Below are 20,332 nucleotides of genomic sequence, written 5' to 3' on the forward strand. Positions count from 1 at the left end.
TAACTATTGACAATAATCTTGCGTTTGATATCCACATAAATAATACCATAAAAACTGTCAACAGAAAAATAGGCTCCTTATATCGAATCAAAAGTTTCCTAACTCCAATAGCCAGAACCAAAATTGTACACTCCCATTTAATTTCAACACTGCTATATGCCTGTCCCATATACACTAACCTCAAAAAAAATAATCTTGTCAAACTAGCACATGCCTACAACAGCATCGCCAGATTTGCCACTGGCAATCCCTTTAGAACTCACCACTGTTTAAATCTAATGCAGCTAGGCTGGATTGAACTTGAAAACCATCTGAATATCTCCCAACTAGCCATTGTCCATAAGATATTTTATCAACCTAATAGCACTCCTGTACTATCCAATCTCATAATCCCTTATAAAAATCTAAACTCCCTACGCTCTTCTAGTAAACTTCTAGCTAACATAACCAAGACTAACAACACAGCTGGTGATTCCCTGTTTTCTAATGCAGTGGGAAAAAACTGGAACCTGCTCCCCAACGATCTTACATCACTTGCTTCCTTGTCTCTCTTTAAACAAAACCTCAAAAAACACCTTAAAACACACTGGTTATGCCCCTGCAGTAACCCTGACTAACCTTCTGCTTTTTCTACCTTATAACCCTACTTTTACTAACTTATAACCCTGACTAACCATCTGGTTTTGCTAATTTTTATTTGCGCCTCTTTCTACATATTGCAAACACTTTGCATACTTTTTGAAGCAGAAATGAACTGGTGAACACAATGGAACAGACTGCTGGACTTTGTACTGTTGTTAATCACAAAACACTCTTATTTTCATTATTTGTTCAGACCCTTTTCTCACTTTTTTGTGTAATTAATTTAGCACATAATATTTGTAACTTTTATATTTAATGTACATGTCATCTTTTATCTCCATTTTTGTATTTACTTCTTCTAGTATCCTTACTTAACTACTTTCATTTACTATGCATCAACCATGATTTGCATCACGTGTATTTTTATTTCAAAGTTTATAATCAATTTGTCTACTACTGGAGCTTTTCTCCCCGGGCCTCTACTGAAAATGGAAATATATCCAGTTAGACTAGCCTGGTCAACAAATGTAAAATAAATAAATAAAATAAATTAATGCCAGCATATGCATTTTTTATAATGAATGTTAACATATTATTTAAGTGCTATATCTTTAACAGACTTATTGGATAATAGTATGAGTGTTCTGAATGGTTGTCTGCTAGTATAACAGAGAGCACTTTTATTTTATGAGGTTTCTTTAATGGTCTGATGAAGCGAATAGTGAAAGCGCTTACCAGTGTGCACAATAAAAGACTTAACCTATTCTAAAAGTGAGTTTTTGGCGTTTCTGATGATACATGGTTGCCTCTGCTGCTTGATTCTGTTTGGCGTTTATTATACTTCCTCTACTAGCAGTGAGGCATTTATCCTGTGGAGTGTTTTGTGTTTCTGGAATTTATATGTTTTTTTTTACCTTCTGTTGCACTTCGGCAATTAAATATTCATATTCAGCACTTTTCATTTTATTTTTTGTTTTACTGCTGCAAACCAATAAAGAACCAGAGTAGTTGAAATTATCAGTTTCTGCTTTTAATAATTGCATACATTAATCCTCAGAAGTTTCTTATCGTTTGTGGCCGGTGTTATTGATGAATTCACCTTTTCTTGGTTTTATATGAACAGGCTCACAAGATCTGCAGTCTTAATAAAAATATATTTATATATATACTTGCACTACAGTGGTCAATTTTTTGTGAAAGTTAATCTTTCTCAATCAAAGTTAACATAATACACTCAGTGTGAAGGTTGGTTGAGAGGACAGTAAATTAAGCCTTAGAATTTCAGTTTAATGTAACATCGCACAACTCCTCCTATGTTAAAATACTTACACTCCCTAACATTTTATTAGATATCACCTGTGTTTTGCTCATCTAATTTACAGTGGGCTAACACCTGCTGTCAAACTTTGCTTGCAGCATCACTGTCCTTCACCATCAACAAAGCTGCCTCTATCACTATTCCAGAAGATGGCATGTTGTACACAAGAGATTAGGTGCATGAATATCTGAAATCACATTTGTGTATAACTCATGAACTTGGAAGGAAGGTGCTATTATTCAACTCATGACTATTACTGTGACTAAGCCTCACGTTAACAAACATATAACCATGTGGCAACTGACTGATATAATGAACTCCTGAAACATTTCAGGCTTGAATAAAGTCAACTGATTTTATATCCTGTTTGCTATACATTTTTGTTTCATTGCACTAAATGTTTTTTATATCAAATTATGTTTTCAGCTAGCAGGTTTTTATTTTAGTATGCATTTATTTATTAGTTTGTTTGTTTTCTGGTTGAATGAAGTGGCCCTCCTCAAATGCTTTTCAGAAATAACATATTGATTGTTTTGAAATGTTTAATGTATGTGTCTGCAGTAGTGTAGTTAGGGTGGCAGAAAGGGGCAGCCACCCTGGGTACAAAGTGTGAAGAAGGTGTGATTGGCAAACGCTGTTTGCTCTTACTGGCATTTGAAAACAAATGCCGGTATTGTGTTTGCATTCATAACTGAAGTGCAGTAGTGCTCTTTGTGAGGTATCATCTGTAGCAGCTGCTTGCTACAGTTTAGAACTTTTTTTTTAAGCTATGGTTTTGTGTGTCAGCATAGCATCTTCAGGATTTATGCAATGACTTTGTTGTTTGGCGCTGTCTTTCAGACCTACAGATCATGATTGCCATGCTCTGCATACACAGGCCACATATAATTTCCGTATTGTTAAATAACAGCTTCCATTGACAGTTCCTTCCTTCCAAGTTCACATATTACACATGATTATGATTTCAGATATTTGGGTACCAGTCTGGCACAATAAGTTGACAGTAGTAGTGGAGAGCAAAAAAAAAAAAAAGATTGTTAAACAACAGTTTAACTATATGATAACCATTTAGTAAAGTTTAAGTATATTACATACATAGTTTCATATTAAGTTTGCCAACTAAGCTGCTGCGGGAAATGAACTGATGAAGGCACAAGAACAGTTTAGTAGCAGGACTGCTGGAAGCTTAACAGTAGTACCTTTTCGTTTTATAACAGAACAATCACAGAAAGACACAAATGTGGTAAGAAAGATGCTAGACCATTGTGAATTAGCATACTGGTATCCGTACCTTTCGACACAGTCTGAAAGCCGAGAGCAGTGGTTTGAAGCAGGTGCATCGTGTCCTCCCATGGCATATAAGAAACCATTGTATGTTACGACTCCCACTCCACCTCTTCTTTTCGACATCGGTGCACATGTACTCCACTTATTAGTATGTGGGTCGAAACACTCCACAGATCGTAAACATGAGCTTCCATCTCTTCCACCAACGGCGTATAATCTTTAGTATGACAGAGAATGACAGGGAGGGATAAGTTACTTTAAAATAAAAATATGAGTTAGGCAAAAGATTTGCCTGTTGGCTAGCTATTTTAATTATATAAGACATTATTTGTTCCTCAGTTCTCAGTTTTTTTTTGATACAAAGAGTAATTTTCCACAGGAGCAGTCATTCTGAATCTACCAGTTGAGATGCTCCTTTACTTCTTATTTCTTTTACTATCAACTTAGTCGAACAGGCATTGTGCATAAAAAGAATTGAGGCTTGCTTTTGGAGGAAATACGCATACAATAACAACACATTGTGCATTTGCAAACAATTTCACAGTAACAATATACATATCTTAATGCAGCTCACTTTGTGAGTTATGATAAGTATCCGTTAAGGGCAGGTTATGCAGCATATGACTGAGTCAAGGAGAGAGCAGAACAGAAATTATGCCAAAGCTAGGTTTAAAGGATGCTCAAAATGATAAATGTTTTAATAATGTTGGATCACCTGGGCACTGAGCTGTGAAGTTCACAGCTGCTTGAAAAGCACCTGGTCAGAAGATGCTCAGTTAGCCAGTGTGGCTAATAGACTAATATATCAGTGTGTCAGGGACAGATATGCCTGACCATGCTGGCAACCTGTACAGTCATTTACCTCCGTGGTCTGTTTCCAGAATAAGTGCGAACTTGTATAAGTTGATGCATTTCTAATGTTCCGCAAATGTTAGATAAACAAATTCAATGTGGTGCCAGGCTGTGACAGAAAGCAGAGGGTTTTTGCAGATTAATTAACTTTTATGGCAGTGCACATGAAGTAATTTTGTGTGTGTGTGTGTGTATATATATATATATATATATATATATATATATATATATATATATATGTATGTATGTTATATATGTGTGTGTGTGGGACTGTTATGGAAATAGCACTGTTAACAGTGACAGTGAAAGGGCTGATAGAAGGTACCACTAAGTAATAAATTTTGACCAGTGTAAGACTAGAACATGTTACTGGAAATTAAATAATAAAAAGACAACCTCCAGAACAATAGGTAAGGGAATGTTTGTATTCTCTACAATGTGTCTGGTGGAACTCTAGGAAAGTGTCACAGTACTGAAGAATGGATCAGTTTGTGTTTTACTGCATTAGCAAAATATTAGAAAATCAAGACCTTTATTTTCTTCTGTTGACCATGCATTCCAAAACAATTTAGCAGAGCTTGCCAGTCACTTTAACAACAATCTCATAAAAATGATTTTTCATCGCTCATCCATCATGGTTTTATTACTGTCATGAAGCATATTTTTCTTTCAGTTAAATGAGTCCTAACAGACAGGTGATGGCATAGCAGAATGCTGCAATGGGTTTGATGAGACTGATTCCAGTGTCAGATGGTATATTTTGTTTACCTATCTTCCTCTAATCCTGCAACAGTTACACAGCATGCTTGAATGCAAACTTCTGCACTGATGAGACCAAGCAGGAACACATGATGACGGAAGGATTGTACCTTTTTACATCAGAATCAGAATCACATTTATTGGCCAAGTATGCACGCTTGAAAGGAATTTGACTCCAGTTTCAGTGACTCTCCAAGTATGAATTACATAAATATCATACATACAACTATTAAGAACAAGATAAATGACATACATGCAACTATTAAGAACAAGACAAAAAAGTAAATATACATATACATACAAGGTGCAAAGTGCAATTCAGTGCAAGAAATACTGAAATAAACGAGTATTAATATGTAAACAATACTGCAGAATCCTTGGAGGCTTGGGAAAAAGAATACCCCACTCTAATAAGCTGAGTTAACTGTTTATGAACTTGATGGCCTGTGGGAAACAACTGTTCTTATATCTGCTTGTTTTGGTGTGTATTAATCTAGAACGCCTGGCAATAATAATAATGGTAATGAAATGGTAATAGTTCAAAAACATGGCCTGGATGTGAAGAATTAGTAATGATCTTTCCTGCCATTTTCATGAATAGCACAGGTCCTGTAAGGAGGGCAAACTAGCACCAATAATATTTTCGGCAGACCTGACAATTCAATGTAACCTGTTTTTGTCATGATTAGACAGAGATCCAAACCACACTGTTATGGATGAGCTGAGAACATCTGCACATTTACAACAGGTGCTGAGTTGCTGTTATCCTTTCTACTAGTTTTGGAAATGACACTCTTAAAGTAACATTTAATACTGTTTTCTAAACTACAATCATAAATAAGGCACATAATCGGAAAGATGACTGAAGCATATGGGTGGTACTCAAACTTTGTGCTCTGATGAGAGAGGGCTGGTATGCTGTAGAATGGAATGCAAGAGTTCTATGTGATTCATAGAAAAAGGTATAGAGTAGGATAAGACCTTGCATGCACTCTTACCCCATTATGAAGCCATAGTAGTCCATGTACAGAGCACACCTGTAAATGACCTCCATGCCATCTTCACAAACACAACACTACCTGCAAAAAATCTATATAGGATTCTAACGTGCTGAGAGTCAGATGATGTTACACTTTTCAGTGAAGCAATCCCCCTTCCCTGCTGACATGTTGCTCAGGATACATTGGTGAACAGCAAAAAATAAAATATAAAATAAATAAAACTCCTTTGCAGGTTAGTAAAATCCTACCGTCGGTTCAGGTCTTTATTTTGCAGTTAACACTACTTTTGCACCCATACCTTTCCCCTCCCCCACCACAGTGATGCCAGTGGGAGCAGAGGTTCATCAGCATCAGATCTCCACAATGCCATAAAATAGTAATGACCCAAACTATGCCTAAAAAAGCAAAACTTGTTTCGTGAATCGCTCTTAGGAATGATACATACATTGTATACATACAAATATTTCAAGCAGGGCATTAATGCCCTTCTAGCCTGCCAATATACCAAAGGAGCTGTTCTCATAATAAATCCCCAGGCTGCTCTTAAAAATATCTAAACTATTACTTGCTCTAATCTAATTTGGTAATCCATTCCATGCATCAGTTGCTCTTTCACAGAACCAACTAGTACACGTCTTATTCCTATAGAATCTTCTACATAGGTTGCTTGATGATTCTCAATTACTTTTTGATAACCCCAAACACTCCCAAAGGTAGTTGTCATACACCTGAAAAAGATCTCCTCGATCTCTTAAATATTTATATGAGGCACTATATAAGTTCAGATATTTTAGTCTTTCATAATTTAAATTTTCACATCCGTGGATGCCCTCGATACATTCTGTTGTACCCTTTCAGTTTATTCATGTTTGTTTTCTTATAAGGGTTCCATATTGTTATTCCATACTCAGGTTTGGGTCTAATATAATTAACAATGACTTCATAATTTTTGATTGCCTACACTTTATAAATCTTTTTTTATATAACCTATAGTTCTATAACCATCATTAACCGATTGGTTGATAATGATTAGAAAAACTCAAAGCTGGATCTACCCATATACCCAGGTCTTTAAATGAATCTACAGTTTCAATCACTGTGTGTTGTCTTAAATATTCACCTTTCAATTTGTGTCTTCCAAAATCTCATATGCTCAGTTTTTGATGTATTTATCAGCATGTTATTCTCCTGGTGTCAAATGGCGAGTTCTTTCACAGACATGCCTTATCTGTAACACATGTAATCAGTTTACCCAATTTTAAGTCATCTGCATACAGACTGTAGAATACCTCAGATGAAGATGATTAATCTGAAAGATACAATCTAAACAAGTGAGGGCCTAGGACAGAGCCGTGTGGGACACCCTTATTATAACCATGAATTTCACCTGTCCAATTGCTGTGTGATACTTGCCATGTCCTACTTGTAAGCTATGCAGCTGTCCATCTTATCAAGAGTACATCAATTCCTAGCTGTTCTAATTTATTTATCAGTGTTTTGTGTGACCCTGTCAAGTGCTGAAGTTGTCAATATAAATTACATCACAGCACAATTTTTCAGTCATAGCTTTTATTATATTGTTATAGAACATCATGTTACAGGTGGTAATAGATCGATTTTTAACATATGCATGCTGATATATGGTTTCAGTTCTCATCCTTTCCAATCCTGACGATTACTTATCCAATATCACTTTTTCCATTATTTTCTACAATATGAAATTAAACTTAAAGGCCTGTACGACTCTGGGTTTGTCCCACTCCCCTTTCCCTTAAAGGAATTTCCTCATATTTATACAACCTAGTAAATAATAGATATAATGGCATTAAACGTTCTTGCTGAAGTGATCTCGGGTCATTTTTACTTATTCTGCCTCCTCCCTTTGCTTTGTTTTGATCGAGTTTACACAGTTCTTTTTCAATATAATCTAATTTGATTTCAGTATCTGAGGTTAAATGGATGCCACTGGGGCATCTTATCATAACTTCTGTACAGCCAAACTCTTTTGCATAAGATTTTGTAAACATATCTATAATCTATTGTGTCTGACAATAAATTTTAGAATCTACACACACTATATCAATTTGTAAGTCTTTAGTCCTTCCACATCTTATGTATCTATAAAATGCATTATAAAATGCATTCTTATTATGCTCAATATCTTTATATATTTTTTCTTTATGTTGTCTCATACTAAGTTTAATTTTTTTTCCACTTCTTATATTTCTTTTTGTCTCTCACCTTAATCAGGTATCTTGTTCTTATGAAAATATATCTCCCTGACATTGTAATGACAGGGTCACACAAATGATGTTAAACATTTTTTTTTTATTTTTGCACTCAAATGATTTCTCTTTCAAAACTTTCCACATTCCTTCTGCAGTTTTTTCACTGAACGCATTGCTACAATTAGTTTTACATAGTAACTGTTTTGCTTCCATATAATCTGTAATTAATCTTCTGTGCATGGATTTAGATTTTGGATTGGCAGAATTATCTAGCAAGAAATTGGCCTTCATAACCTCATGATCACTGCATATCAACTGTGGTAAAACTTGACATGAAGTAGCAGTAATTTCTTTAGGAACACAAACGATGTCTAGTATGTCCTGTTCCCTGGTAGTTTTTTACAATCTGAAGCAGTTTGTTGTTTCTGAACATATGTTGTGAATAATTTCCTTATTAATGCTGTTAAAACAATATTATTTCAGTCTTGTTGTTTCTTTCGGCTTTTCCCGCTTAGGGGTTGCCACAGCGGAACTCCGGTCCGCTAATGATTGGCAGTAGATTTCTACGTGCCGAGTTGCCAGCCCTAATGCACAACCTTCAATGAAGGTACACCCATTCATGCATGTCTCCACACAGAAGACGCTCTGGCTGAGAATCGAACAGGACAACGTCTTACTGTGAGGCGACAATGCTACCGCAGCACCACCACCGCAGATAATATTATTTCAGTCTATTTCTGGTAAATTTAAGTCCCCAAACACTATTATTCTTCCTTCCCGTGTTTCATGCAAGAAATGTATGAATTCCTCTAGGTCATCAGCACTTGACTTTGATAGTCTATATACTCCAGCAATTATTATATGTTCCAGGGTTGCCAAGATCAGAGCAACTGGGAACAGTAATTTAGTAATCTATAATAAGTTATATTACACCATAGTATCTATTACTGGCTGTGTTATGCAGCGCTGTCACGGTGTAACAAATAATATACCTTGGGTATTTATTTACAAAGGTATATTATAATTTAGTAACTAGCCGTTCCTGGCTGTACTATATAGAGCTGTCATGGTATACAGTGCATTCCCCCATCAGGATTACCAGTGCGTATAATACTCCACTATATACTATGCACACCTATATGCCATTTACTGAAGCAGGCCAGCTTCTGTATGTCATTATTCGCTGTCATGATCCATGGATATGAATTATAAGCAGTGACATGCTGAACATAGTGTGCAGAGACTGCATTTACACAACTGTGCACTGTGTTTATGAATACCCTGGTATGTTTTTTTCCTTGTAAGTACTTAAGTATCCAACATCTTTTTCTAAAGGATAGTAGCTTTCATATATTACATTTATTACTACTGTGGATATATGTAAAGTAATACAAAGATGAAAACTACTGGGAACTAAACATTATCGCCACAGGACTATATTGGCATATAATATCAACAGCAGAGGGTCCACAAAGTAGCCATCCAAATAAGCAAGAAACCCCTATTCTTATACAGGTTTAAGCTACCAAACTGCAGATAATTCCTTTGTATCGTCCAGAAAAGTATGGTGATAAAAATGAATGTTTAAATCCACCAACAGCTCCTTCAGAGGCAGTGCAGTGATTAATGGTAATCTATAGGTTTACCACCAATACCATGTAGCATTTAAAATGTAGCAGGAATTTCATCATATCCTTTCTAGATTCTAGTTCTGTACAGTATTGTGTTAATTTGTAAAGAAGTTAACTCCTGAAATCTTAAATGGTAGTGAACAAAACAGACTTTTGTCAATTCGTAGATTACTGTACCTTACCGAGAAGGATTATCTTAGTATGTCTGAAATTAAGGCTAGTATTGCAGACACTTGCTGCGGTAGCGTTGTCACCTCACAGTAAGATGTTGTCCTGTTCGATTCTCAGTTAGAGCGTCTTCTGTGTGGAGACGTGCGTGAATGGGCGTGCCTTCGTTGAAGGTTGTGCATCAGAGCCGGTAACTCGGTACGTAAAAATCTACTGCCAATCATTAGCGGACCGGAGTTCCGCTGTGGCAACCCCTAACCGGGAAAAGCCGAAAGACACAACAACATTGCAGACACTTTCACTTCAGCAGTTGTGAAAAGTGCATCCACTAAGTTCTCTCATTAGGCTTTTTAAAACTAAATGTGTGTAAGGTTGGTGGCATATCATATACAACCTGTAGGTCCATAACGTCTAACAAAATAACATGTATTAAATAGATGTCTTCAGAGGCACCCACCTCTCTGCATGTTGGACACAGGACAAGTGGTCTGTCAGCTGTTGTGCTGACAGATGACTTGTTGCAAGCTGGCCTGCACTCAGTGGACTGGTGACTGACATGCAGTGTGTTCAGAGTAAGGATGCAGAGTTCTGTACATTGTAATGGTGCACTGAATGCTGTGCATTTGTTCCAGAACATGTAGGACCTGTAGATGTAATGTGCAGCAGAACATACAGTGAACTGTAGGCCCTTTGCATTGCTGTGAAGAGTTGTGCAACACTGAAATGTATAGTCTCACGCATCGATAGATCATTGCTAGGGCACACAGAACCAATGCTGGGAGTAGGACATTGACAGTAGAGGATGTACAGAAATGAAGCCTCTCTGTTCCTTGTCTTGATAGGACATATAGTGCTGCTCTTTGGGAGGTGGTGAGAGAGAGTTTTGCATTAAAGGGCACAAAGCGTAGCAGTCTGTGTCCTGCACTGTAGATTGCTGTATACAGTTGGGGAAGTGGAATGGAAAACCACTTGGATTATATAGAGAGAGAGAGAAACACACACACTGGTGGTAGCTGTTGGTCATGTGTCCCATGCACTATAGAGGTTGAAGAGGTAGAGCTATTATTGTACTTCAGAATCTGAGTGTAACACTTGCATCATGCATGCACACATGAATACTCACACGCACACACACACACACACACACACACACACACACACACACACACACACACTTGTGGTAGATGGTGGTCATGTGCCCCATGCACTATAGAGGTTGAAGAGTGAAAGTTATCACTACTTCAGAATCTGAATGTAACACTTAACAGCTCTCAGTTTCTCTGAATGTAGATTTATGCAAAAATATTGTGGATAAGGTGCCAACTTTTGTGAAAATATTTTACATACCACTGTGAAATGAAGCTATCTTTGCTATTTGTTCAATTTCAGCTCCTACAAAACTAGTTCTTAACTATTCTAATATATATCAACATTGATATTTGTCATAGGTGTGATCCTGACAGCTGTTATTTCATTTGCTTTGTCTCTTCACAACTGTTACTTTGTGCCTTGGCACCTAGGTCATGTCTGAAAAGAATGACTGAATGAATAAATAAATCTGTGCACCACCGCACACTGAGATGGGCAGATATACAAGTAGGAGTGGACTATATAATTGCAGTTGGCTTGTTATACTTTTCTGGAAACATTTCTCAATGGCATCTCATTATGTCATTGTAGTCTGTTTGTGACATCACTGTAGTTTCCATCAGACACTGCAGCAGGAAGTGCAGGTCATGCAAATTTACCAATGCAACTTCAGGGCATCTGTGTGCCGTTAGTACTGACAGCAGAGCTGAGGTGTGTTTTGGCATCCTGCTGTACTGTGCTTATATTAATCACATGATGTGTGTATGCATGTATGTGTGTGTGAATGCATATTTCTGTTTATATATGTGTGTGGGGAGGGATGTTGTGTACATTTCCAAAGATGTATAAATACTTGTCTGCATGTACTGGTTAGGGTACTGTGTTCATTAGTTGATTTGTATAAGTGGTTATCTCTGTGGACCTTGGTATAATAGTGGTGGTGGAGAGGGGCTTTTGTAAGTTATGTCTCAATTGAAGTAGTGCCAGCCCAGATAACATTGCCAGTGCAATGGCTTTAGACCATTTAATAAATCTCTGTCTTTGTTACTGAACTACACTAGCTCTGTTACTCACGCTGATTGGCTGAGTTTGTATTGTTTTTTTTTACACAATTTGGGAGGCAAGCTCCCCACCCACTGCTGAACTTATATACACTAACTCCAAGATTACCCTACCATGGAAAAAAGGGAATATTCTGAGAACTGGCCGTCTTGGACTTAGTCTATGTAATCTGTTTTGTAGCCATTCAGTCTCCTTGTTTTGGGACTCATGTTAGCGAGTCATGACATTTCAAATGGTTTTCATTTAAAGTGAATAGTGGTTACCTTACTGTTGACGGATTCATCAGTGCATGTATGATCTAGACTACCTGAACAGAAGAGCACTCCACTAAGTTATGACAGTGGTAAAAGTAACGTGTTTTTTGATGGGCAAAGCCCCCAAAATCCCAATGCAGAAAAGACCATCTGCATCCCACTCTCTAATATAATTGTTTCTGAGGTAATCAAACTTAGAGGAAACTGTAGTCAAAGCTGGTCAGTTTAGTGTTCTGACAGCTACTCTTGATCAAGTGACTATTAGCAAACAGACCATCAATTAAACATTGATTCACCTTGAAATCTAGTTGTGTATTTAACTTTTGATAAGCAATGTACATCAATGAGGCACTATAACTATATGGTACTGAATTTCCATTGTTGCTGCAAGATTCACTTCACGCACTCAAACTGCAAAAGTTACAGACAATAACCAGTGCAGTGATTGAGTCACAAAATGCAATCAGGAGTAGGAACGGTTAAAAATAAAATCTGTTGCTAAAACTGATTGCATCTTTAAATAACAGCACATACTGGGAAGTCCTTAAAGTGTAACAATCTTTGCTAATGTACTATAAGAAGTGGAAAATTTCTTAAAATATTGAAAAAAACAGAACTATAATTCTGAACTAATATTTGGGCACTTTGGGGATGTTCACAGAAGTCCTTTGAGTTTTTTTTTTATTTTTTATTAAAAGGTTTTATCTGAGGTCTGGACATGCATTAGTTTAAATAGAGCGGTGAACTCCAGAATGGTGATACAAAGTTTTATGTTGAGCTTCCAGTTATGAATGATGCCATACTTGTTTTGAGCAGCAAATTCATTAACTGACTGAGGATGGAATTTATGAAGAATCCTGAAATGTGGAAGAGAGGTCTAAGGTCAGTGTTACATTCTACGTGCTTGTATTGTTGAGCATGGCATAAATATTAAAAAAACAGAAAATGTCCTCAGTGAGGAGCCTTTGTAGTGGAAGTTGTATTGTGACATAGATACTCTTGTGACTCATAGTGCTGAAGTGGTAGGCACATCAAGACTATCGCAGCACTCATTATGCATAATGTTTTTTTTTTCAAACACCTTTATTGAATTATCACTTGTGATATAGGCAAATTTACATTCATATAAAAGTAATCACACTATAATTAACATAAACATTTTACTTCACATATATTGCTATATATCATATAAACTAAGCAACATTACATGAATTATTCAATTCCTGCCTTTTTTTTTTTTTAAACAAGAAACATCTTTATTAAACCATCACTTACTACATAGGCAATCATACATTTATGCAAATGAAAACAAACCACTCCATAATGTTTATATGCTTTAAGGCATGCATGCATGCCTTATGCAACCAGATGGAATGCAATGAGGTCATAACAATTAACGGTTTACTATCATTTTGTCAATCGCAACTTGTGCGATTTTTATTTGTGCAAAAATGTTGATTTGCACTATGTAAACACGAATACAATGTTGAACTGTACAATAGCAAATGCAATACAGCATTCGCTGTTGTAAGGTTCGACATTGTGGTACAGATTGCACTACAGTGTGGATCGGGAAATGTACCCTTTCCCTCACTATAGTGTGATCCTGGAGTTTGTATGTTAAAGTAGCAGGAGGTGTGGGGGGGGGTGCAGGGGGATGTTATTTACTGTGCAACGCACAGTAATGTTGTTCCCGGAAGCTTGGTGACTCTTCGAAAATGTCAAAGTTGACATTTGCCTTCACCACACTTAGACTTTATTTCCGTTCGTTCTTTTGATTTTCACGGTTGTGGTTCGACATAACTGCGATTCGGTGTTGTGTGATCTGGTTAATTGATTATAAACTCAATTAACACTAGTATTGCAACTGATGGTGAAATATGATCAGAGTGCTACTCAAGCAGACAAACAGGAGATACCAAGATTGTTAATACATAAAAACTAAGTAAAAATATTCTGTTTTTTTTTTTTTTTTTTTTTAAGTTTTTAGGATATCTCCCAAGCTGGGCAGCCACGGTGGTGCAGCAGTTAGAGTTGCCACCTCACAACAAGAGGTTCCCCATTTCAATCCTCAGCTGGGGTGCCTTCTGTGTGGAGTCTGCATGTCCTCCCTGTGGTCGCGTGGGTTTCCTCCGGGTGCTCCGGTTTCCTCCCACAACTGAAAGACATGCTATAGGCGGATTGGACATTCTAAATTGGCCCTAGGTGTGAGTGCGTGCATGTGTGTGCCTTCTGTGGAAGGTTGGGCGCTGGGCTGGCAAGTCGACACCGTAAAAAACTCCACTGCCAATCATGAGCGGACAAGGTGATCCACTGTGGCGACCCCTGACCGGGAAAAGCCGAAAGAAGAAGGATATCTCCCAAGCAGTAGAATTAATTTGGTCAAATTAAGAAATCCTAGATTGAAAAGAAAGAAGCACCAAAACCTAGGGAGGGAATTCAGAAAGCCTTACTGTTTGCCACAACAGTTATTTCAAGCTAAGCCCCAGGACAGATGTTCAGAATTCAGAAAAATAGTTATGTAAACAACAAAAAATGAAAAAAATAAATATAATAATAAAGTCAGCAATTTTATACACCTTGTGGTTCGTCAAAAAAACTTCAAAGGTGGACAGAGGCACTAGATAAATAAAACTGCTGATTTTCTTTTATTGTATTATTATCAGAGAAATAGTTCTTGCCAAGCCTAATGAACTTGCATTTCATTGCAAATGGGTTGTGTATTGTACCAGCTCAAGTTGTTCCTCTGGTACACCAAATGTTTTTTGCAGTGCTAGGCTGGACATATGACTCAGTGCTGCATAATGCAATTTCCACTGCATCATTCTTGTCATTTATATGCATACAGCACTGGGAAGATTAGATGCATTTATGCAGTCAACTTAGCTGCCCATTTTCAGATGACAACACTTTTTTTTTATTTGTAAAAACACTCCTAGCTTCATGCCAAGCAGCCCACATGCTCCACTGTTAACCGAAGTGCAACATGAAATTGCTGGGCACAATGCTAAGCGGCTCATTATTTATTAATGAGCAGTCTGTTGGATGCCTTCTTTCTGAACTATAGTCTGTCATTTATTTTAGCACTGAGGCTCCTATTTTCAAACATTTAGCAGCAGGGGAACTGCATTTAAAAAAAAAAAAAAGAAAGAGGAAGCTCTTTAGTCTATGACTACTCAATAAAAACTTGAAAATGTGTTTTCTGACAGCTGATTTATTGGCATCGACAGCATCAACAGCCAGGTATCAGGAAATACAAAAATAGAAAAAAACATAGTATTATTATGGGTGACCCCTCATCTCCTATGCACTCCATGATTTTATTATTCTAATAATTTACCGTAAGCCAAAGAAGGGGAAATCTTAAGTGCAGCATCTTCTGTCAATAAGAGTTTTCTGTATGGGAGTATTTTTTCAGACCTGTCTGCATCATTAGCATTTGAGCCAGTGTATACAACGTTGACAGGCAGAAATATTACTCAAGTTCAGGCATGCAAGAAGCATCAGATATTTCAGGAGGTATTCAAAATGGTAGAAAAAGAGTGAGAGGGAAACACGTGAGAGAGAGTGGGAGACAAAACAGACAAGATAATCCTATTTTTTTCCTTTTGTCATTAAAGCAATCTAATATAATGAAACTGAGAAGATTAAGAAGGCAAAAACTGAAACAAAAACATTTTGCGGCTGAAGTAAAAGAATATTTGAAGCAGTTGGCAAAGAGGTTAAGGTTGTGAAGTTTAGTTCCTGTCATACAGTATTTGATTCCCTCAGCCTTGCTGTGTGACCTTATGCAAGTCATATAATCAGACATTGCTTCCAGGTCACCTCTGAAAAGGGACCGTGTGCCAGTGGGCCTACCTGGTTAACAAATAGGATTATTATTATTATTATTATTATTATTAATCTTTGAAGAAATTCCTCAGCTACATAACAGAGAGAAGGAAGACAAGGCAGGAAATGCAGAAACAGATTAAAATAGGAGAGTGTACCAGAGTGTGGAAAAACTGACAAGTTTTGTTAAAAGGAATTCTGTGGTAGTTTTATAGTAGAATGCAAAATTAAAGATCCAGCAAGGTATGTTAGTTGGGGTTTGAATCAATACAGTAGATGGATAAGGAGATGAAGAGAGAGCATGTGGTAAGAGATTAGGAGTACTGAGGGCAGACAAGTCATGGGAACCAAAAAGTACAAATTCCTAAAGGAACTAGTGGACACCCTGCTCCACCTCTTGCTTAAGAAAAAAAAAACACACGAGGACTCACAGAATTAGCCAAAATAATAACTAAAATTAATTAAATGTACTTAGTGAACATGCTGCTAAAAAAACGAATAAGGAAGAAATGTAGTTGATTACATAGCTTGACATCTATACCAGGAAAGGTAATAGAACATATCCTTAAGGATAGGTAGGAGGATGTCAAGACAGCAAACAGACTTTTGGATGCTTGTTATCTGGGAGATGCTGCCTGATGAATCTCCTGCAGTTCCATGGCTCATTGACTGGGGTGGTGGTGGAGAGGGGGTAGATGGACACAGGCAATGGATACAGACTCTGTATCTATGTAAGGCTTCTGAAATAGGTCATCAAAGGGTAAAAATCAAGTTGGTGGGAATAGAGCTAGTACCAAAGAGGGTGAGCTGGATGGGACACTGTCTGAAAGGAATGTGCAGAGAGTAATGGTTAGAGGGGGTGCAGGTTTTCTTCAAGGGCTGCTGTATGTTCCAGTAAAACTCCATTTATTTTCTGCATATGGTACACAGGACTGAGAAAAAGAATAACCTAGCTTTCAGCTGATACAAAGATTAGGGTGTTGTATTAGCATAGGAGATAAAGTAAAGAGGCCAAGCTAATATGGCAATGAAGTCCCAGCAGCTCTGTTTCTCTCTGAAGAAATGTAATGTGATGCATTTCAAATGCATCAAGTCAGTGGTGTCCTATAAAGTGGGGCAACACGGGGTAGGAGAAGGATCTTGGTGTAGTAAACATCTATGGGCATTTAACCTGGAGCAGTATGAGAGTGGAAGAAAAAGCCAATAACATGATGGGATATGCACCAAGGTTTAATAATGAACATTTCAGAAGACTAAAGTTAATACTGAAAACTGCAGTTGTGGGACTGCATATGTATCTGTTGAAGTCATCGGATCCAAACACAGAGAAGGTTCTAAACAATGAAGAATCTTCTTCTTCTTTCGGCTTTTCCCGGCTAGGGGTCGCCACAGCGGATCGCCGTCTGCTCATGATTGGCAGTGGAGTTTTACGGTATCGAGTTGCCAGCCCGGCACCCAACCTTCCACAGAAGGCACATGCACTCATGCCTAGGGCCAATTTAGTGTGTCCAATCCACCTACAGCATGTCTTTGGGATGTGGGAGGAAACCGGAGCACCTGGAGGAAACCCACGCGACCACAGGGAGGACATGCAGACTCTGCACAGAAGGCACCCAAACCGAGGATCGAACCGGGGAACCTCTTGCTGTGAGGTGGCAACGCTAACTGCTGCACCACCATGGCTGCCCGTTCTAAACAATGAAAAATACAAGGCTAAAAATGATTTCCATGTACTTTTGGGAGGGAGCACACAAGGAAATCAATCCAGAAATGGACAAAGGCAGGTAACAACAGAAGACATTAAAAAATAAAAGAAATAAAATAAGACAACCTAGAATTATTTTGTTATTTTACATTTCTCAACCATGTAAGTGAACTGATCTGAGGACCATTTTTAGTCATGACCCAGGAGATTTAGATGCATACAATAATTGAGACAACAAACTACATCAATACACCTGGGTACAACTTGTCACATAAAAAAAAATAGAAATCTGGGAACAACATAACACACTTGGCTACATAAAATGCAAGAACATATATTAATTCAAAAGACAGCTCATTTTATCAAGGGGTCTATGTTTATGCATCGAAGAGTACGTTCCACAAAAGACCTTTTATCGACGACAAATCACCGAACATCCGTTTTAGTGAACATACACATCAGGTAATTTAAAGCTATTGAATAGTCATAGTTGGCCAACATCGGGAACAGACAATATATGTTATGTATATACTTCATACATGGCTGATGTATTGACCTACTACGAACTGTTTATTTTCTGTGGGCTGACATTTGTTGTTGATGTAGTTTCCCAGAACTCTGACTATGGGATTAACTTTCAGGGGTGTGTTGCCAATGTGATAGTTTCAAGGGAGGTCATGCTTGCAAAAGGATAAAATTATACGTTTATTGGCATTAAGTCCCTGGTCTTTACAAAAAATATTTATTTGGGAAATACCCTCTTGATGGATTTTGGTATCCCTTAGAGAGTTTATAATTGCATCAAGTTTACAGTCATCTTCAGACTTGGTCGACCATAAACAGCAGAGCCACTAAATAAAATTATATAATATATGAATATCTCAACATGCAGCTAGTGATCCAAAATGAACTTTTATAACAATTCGCTCAAGCGCCTCAGCACACCAGCCTTCAAGGAGTCAATAATTAACAATCATACATCCTCTTAAATACCAATAGTAATTAACAAGCATTAAAAAAAACATCCAATCAAATTATAAAACAACGTAATACAAATTTCTAATTACATTTAACATTCTATCCAGCAGGTGTCAGTTTTCCATATTTTAAAATAAACACAGTTTCCTTATACAATAATTTATTTTTTAAAGGCAAACTATTACGCGCTCTAACCTGAAATAGTAACATGTAAAGAATCAATATTCCCTTCATGTACCAAATTAAAGTGTACTGCTAAAGGACTTTCACGTTTATTATTTTTTTTTATGTCCCTTAAGTGTTTCTGTAATCTCACCTTTAAAGTGTTTTTGCTCTCCCCTATATAAAAAGATTGCACAAACATCTGAGAGCATACATTATGCTCTCAGTGTTACGGCAATACTTAGCTTTGGGACTATATATTACCCCATTTATTTTTCTAAAAAAAACTAACCACATATTTACAAACTGAACAGCCACCAGAAGGCAAGGTGCCACAATTATCTAATTCCCTATTTCGTGTACATAAGCCCTTAACATTTGATTTGACCTCCATAAAGGAAATGCCAAGGAGAAGTAGCCCAAAGGATGGAACCCTGGGGTACACCCATATTATACCTGTGCGGCTGAGATTTGACCTTTAGGTGAATCCAGTTATTTAGTGGCAAGCAGGGGTGTAGCCAGGTTTTTTGAACTTGTACTTTAAGGTCTTACACTGCTACCGCCTCCTACCATTCATCAGTGGTATCCCACCTCCTATAGTTTCCGATACATATATGGAGAGCTCAAGCATGCCATTCCTCATATAGTCCTAGGTGTGCAACAATCAAGCTGTATAAATATTGTCATGGTGACATTGTAAATTCTGGTACCTCACAGACAGATGACTGTCACTCTGTTTGCTCAGTCTACTGAGAGGGACATCAGTCAGTCAGTGAGAGGCACCTACAACAAGGATATAATTATGTGCATTAATATGCTCAGGTAGCCTTATGGGATTTTATCAGTGAGATAAGGCAGTCAATGCATGCCTCATAGCACCTAATGCTGGCTGGCTGGCAACAGAAGGGGTAGGCTGTGGTTCCATGCTACCTAGTAAACTGATGAGAGGTTGGTATAATTTGGTACAGTGTAGTATTCAGGTTAGGGTACAGAAAAACAGCTTAAATAACCATTAGACAGCTTAATGTGTACCATGTAGCAAGGGGATAATATAGGAAAACTGTCCAAAAGAATAAATGGACAAACATTTTAATCTGTAGCACAATATGTGCTGCCCAGTAAAGAAATATAAACAATCAGTTACAAAGTTCCTAGCTCAGGCAGAGAAAATGAGTAAAAAAATGTTATTACTGGCAGTAAAATATGGCAAGAGATGAGAAATATTTTAGGTACATATGCCACAGGCTTGACAAGTACTACAGTTTCAAAATAAAATGGATGAACAAATTTCAATGTCAGTGCAATAGGGTGATTCAGTTACAATTCCAGCTACGGCAACACTGCAAGTGCAGTAACTGAACAGCAAGTGCGCACTGGCTACTTCTGTAATGTTGGTCAGCACGGTCATACCAGTAACACAACATT

The 20,332-nt window shown here is 37.4% G+C and overlaps 1 protein-coding gene across 1 annotated transcript in view; it reads right to left on the minus strand.

The window, feature by feature from the left end:
- The window catches only part of KLHL4 (kelch like family member 4), a 1,295,922-nt gene that overhangs the window by 144,826 nt on the left and 1,130,764 nt on the right, over positions 1 to 20,332 (minus strand). The window contains exon 9 of the mRNA XM_044056990.1: positions 3,192 to 3,404. Coding sequence (XP_043912925.1) covers positions 3,192 to 3,404 — 213 coding nt within the window. The remainder of the gene's footprint in view (positions 1 to 3,191; positions 3,405 to 20,332) is intronic.

Source organism: Protopterus annectens, chromosome 15.part0 (assembly GCF_019279795.1).
Source record: "Protopterus annectens isolate FY-2018-M chromosome 15.part0, PAN1.0, whole genome shotgun sequence".
Taxonomy (NCBI): domain Eukaryota; kingdom Metazoa; phylum Chordata; order Ceratodontiformes; family Protopteridae; genus Protopterus; species Protopterus annectens.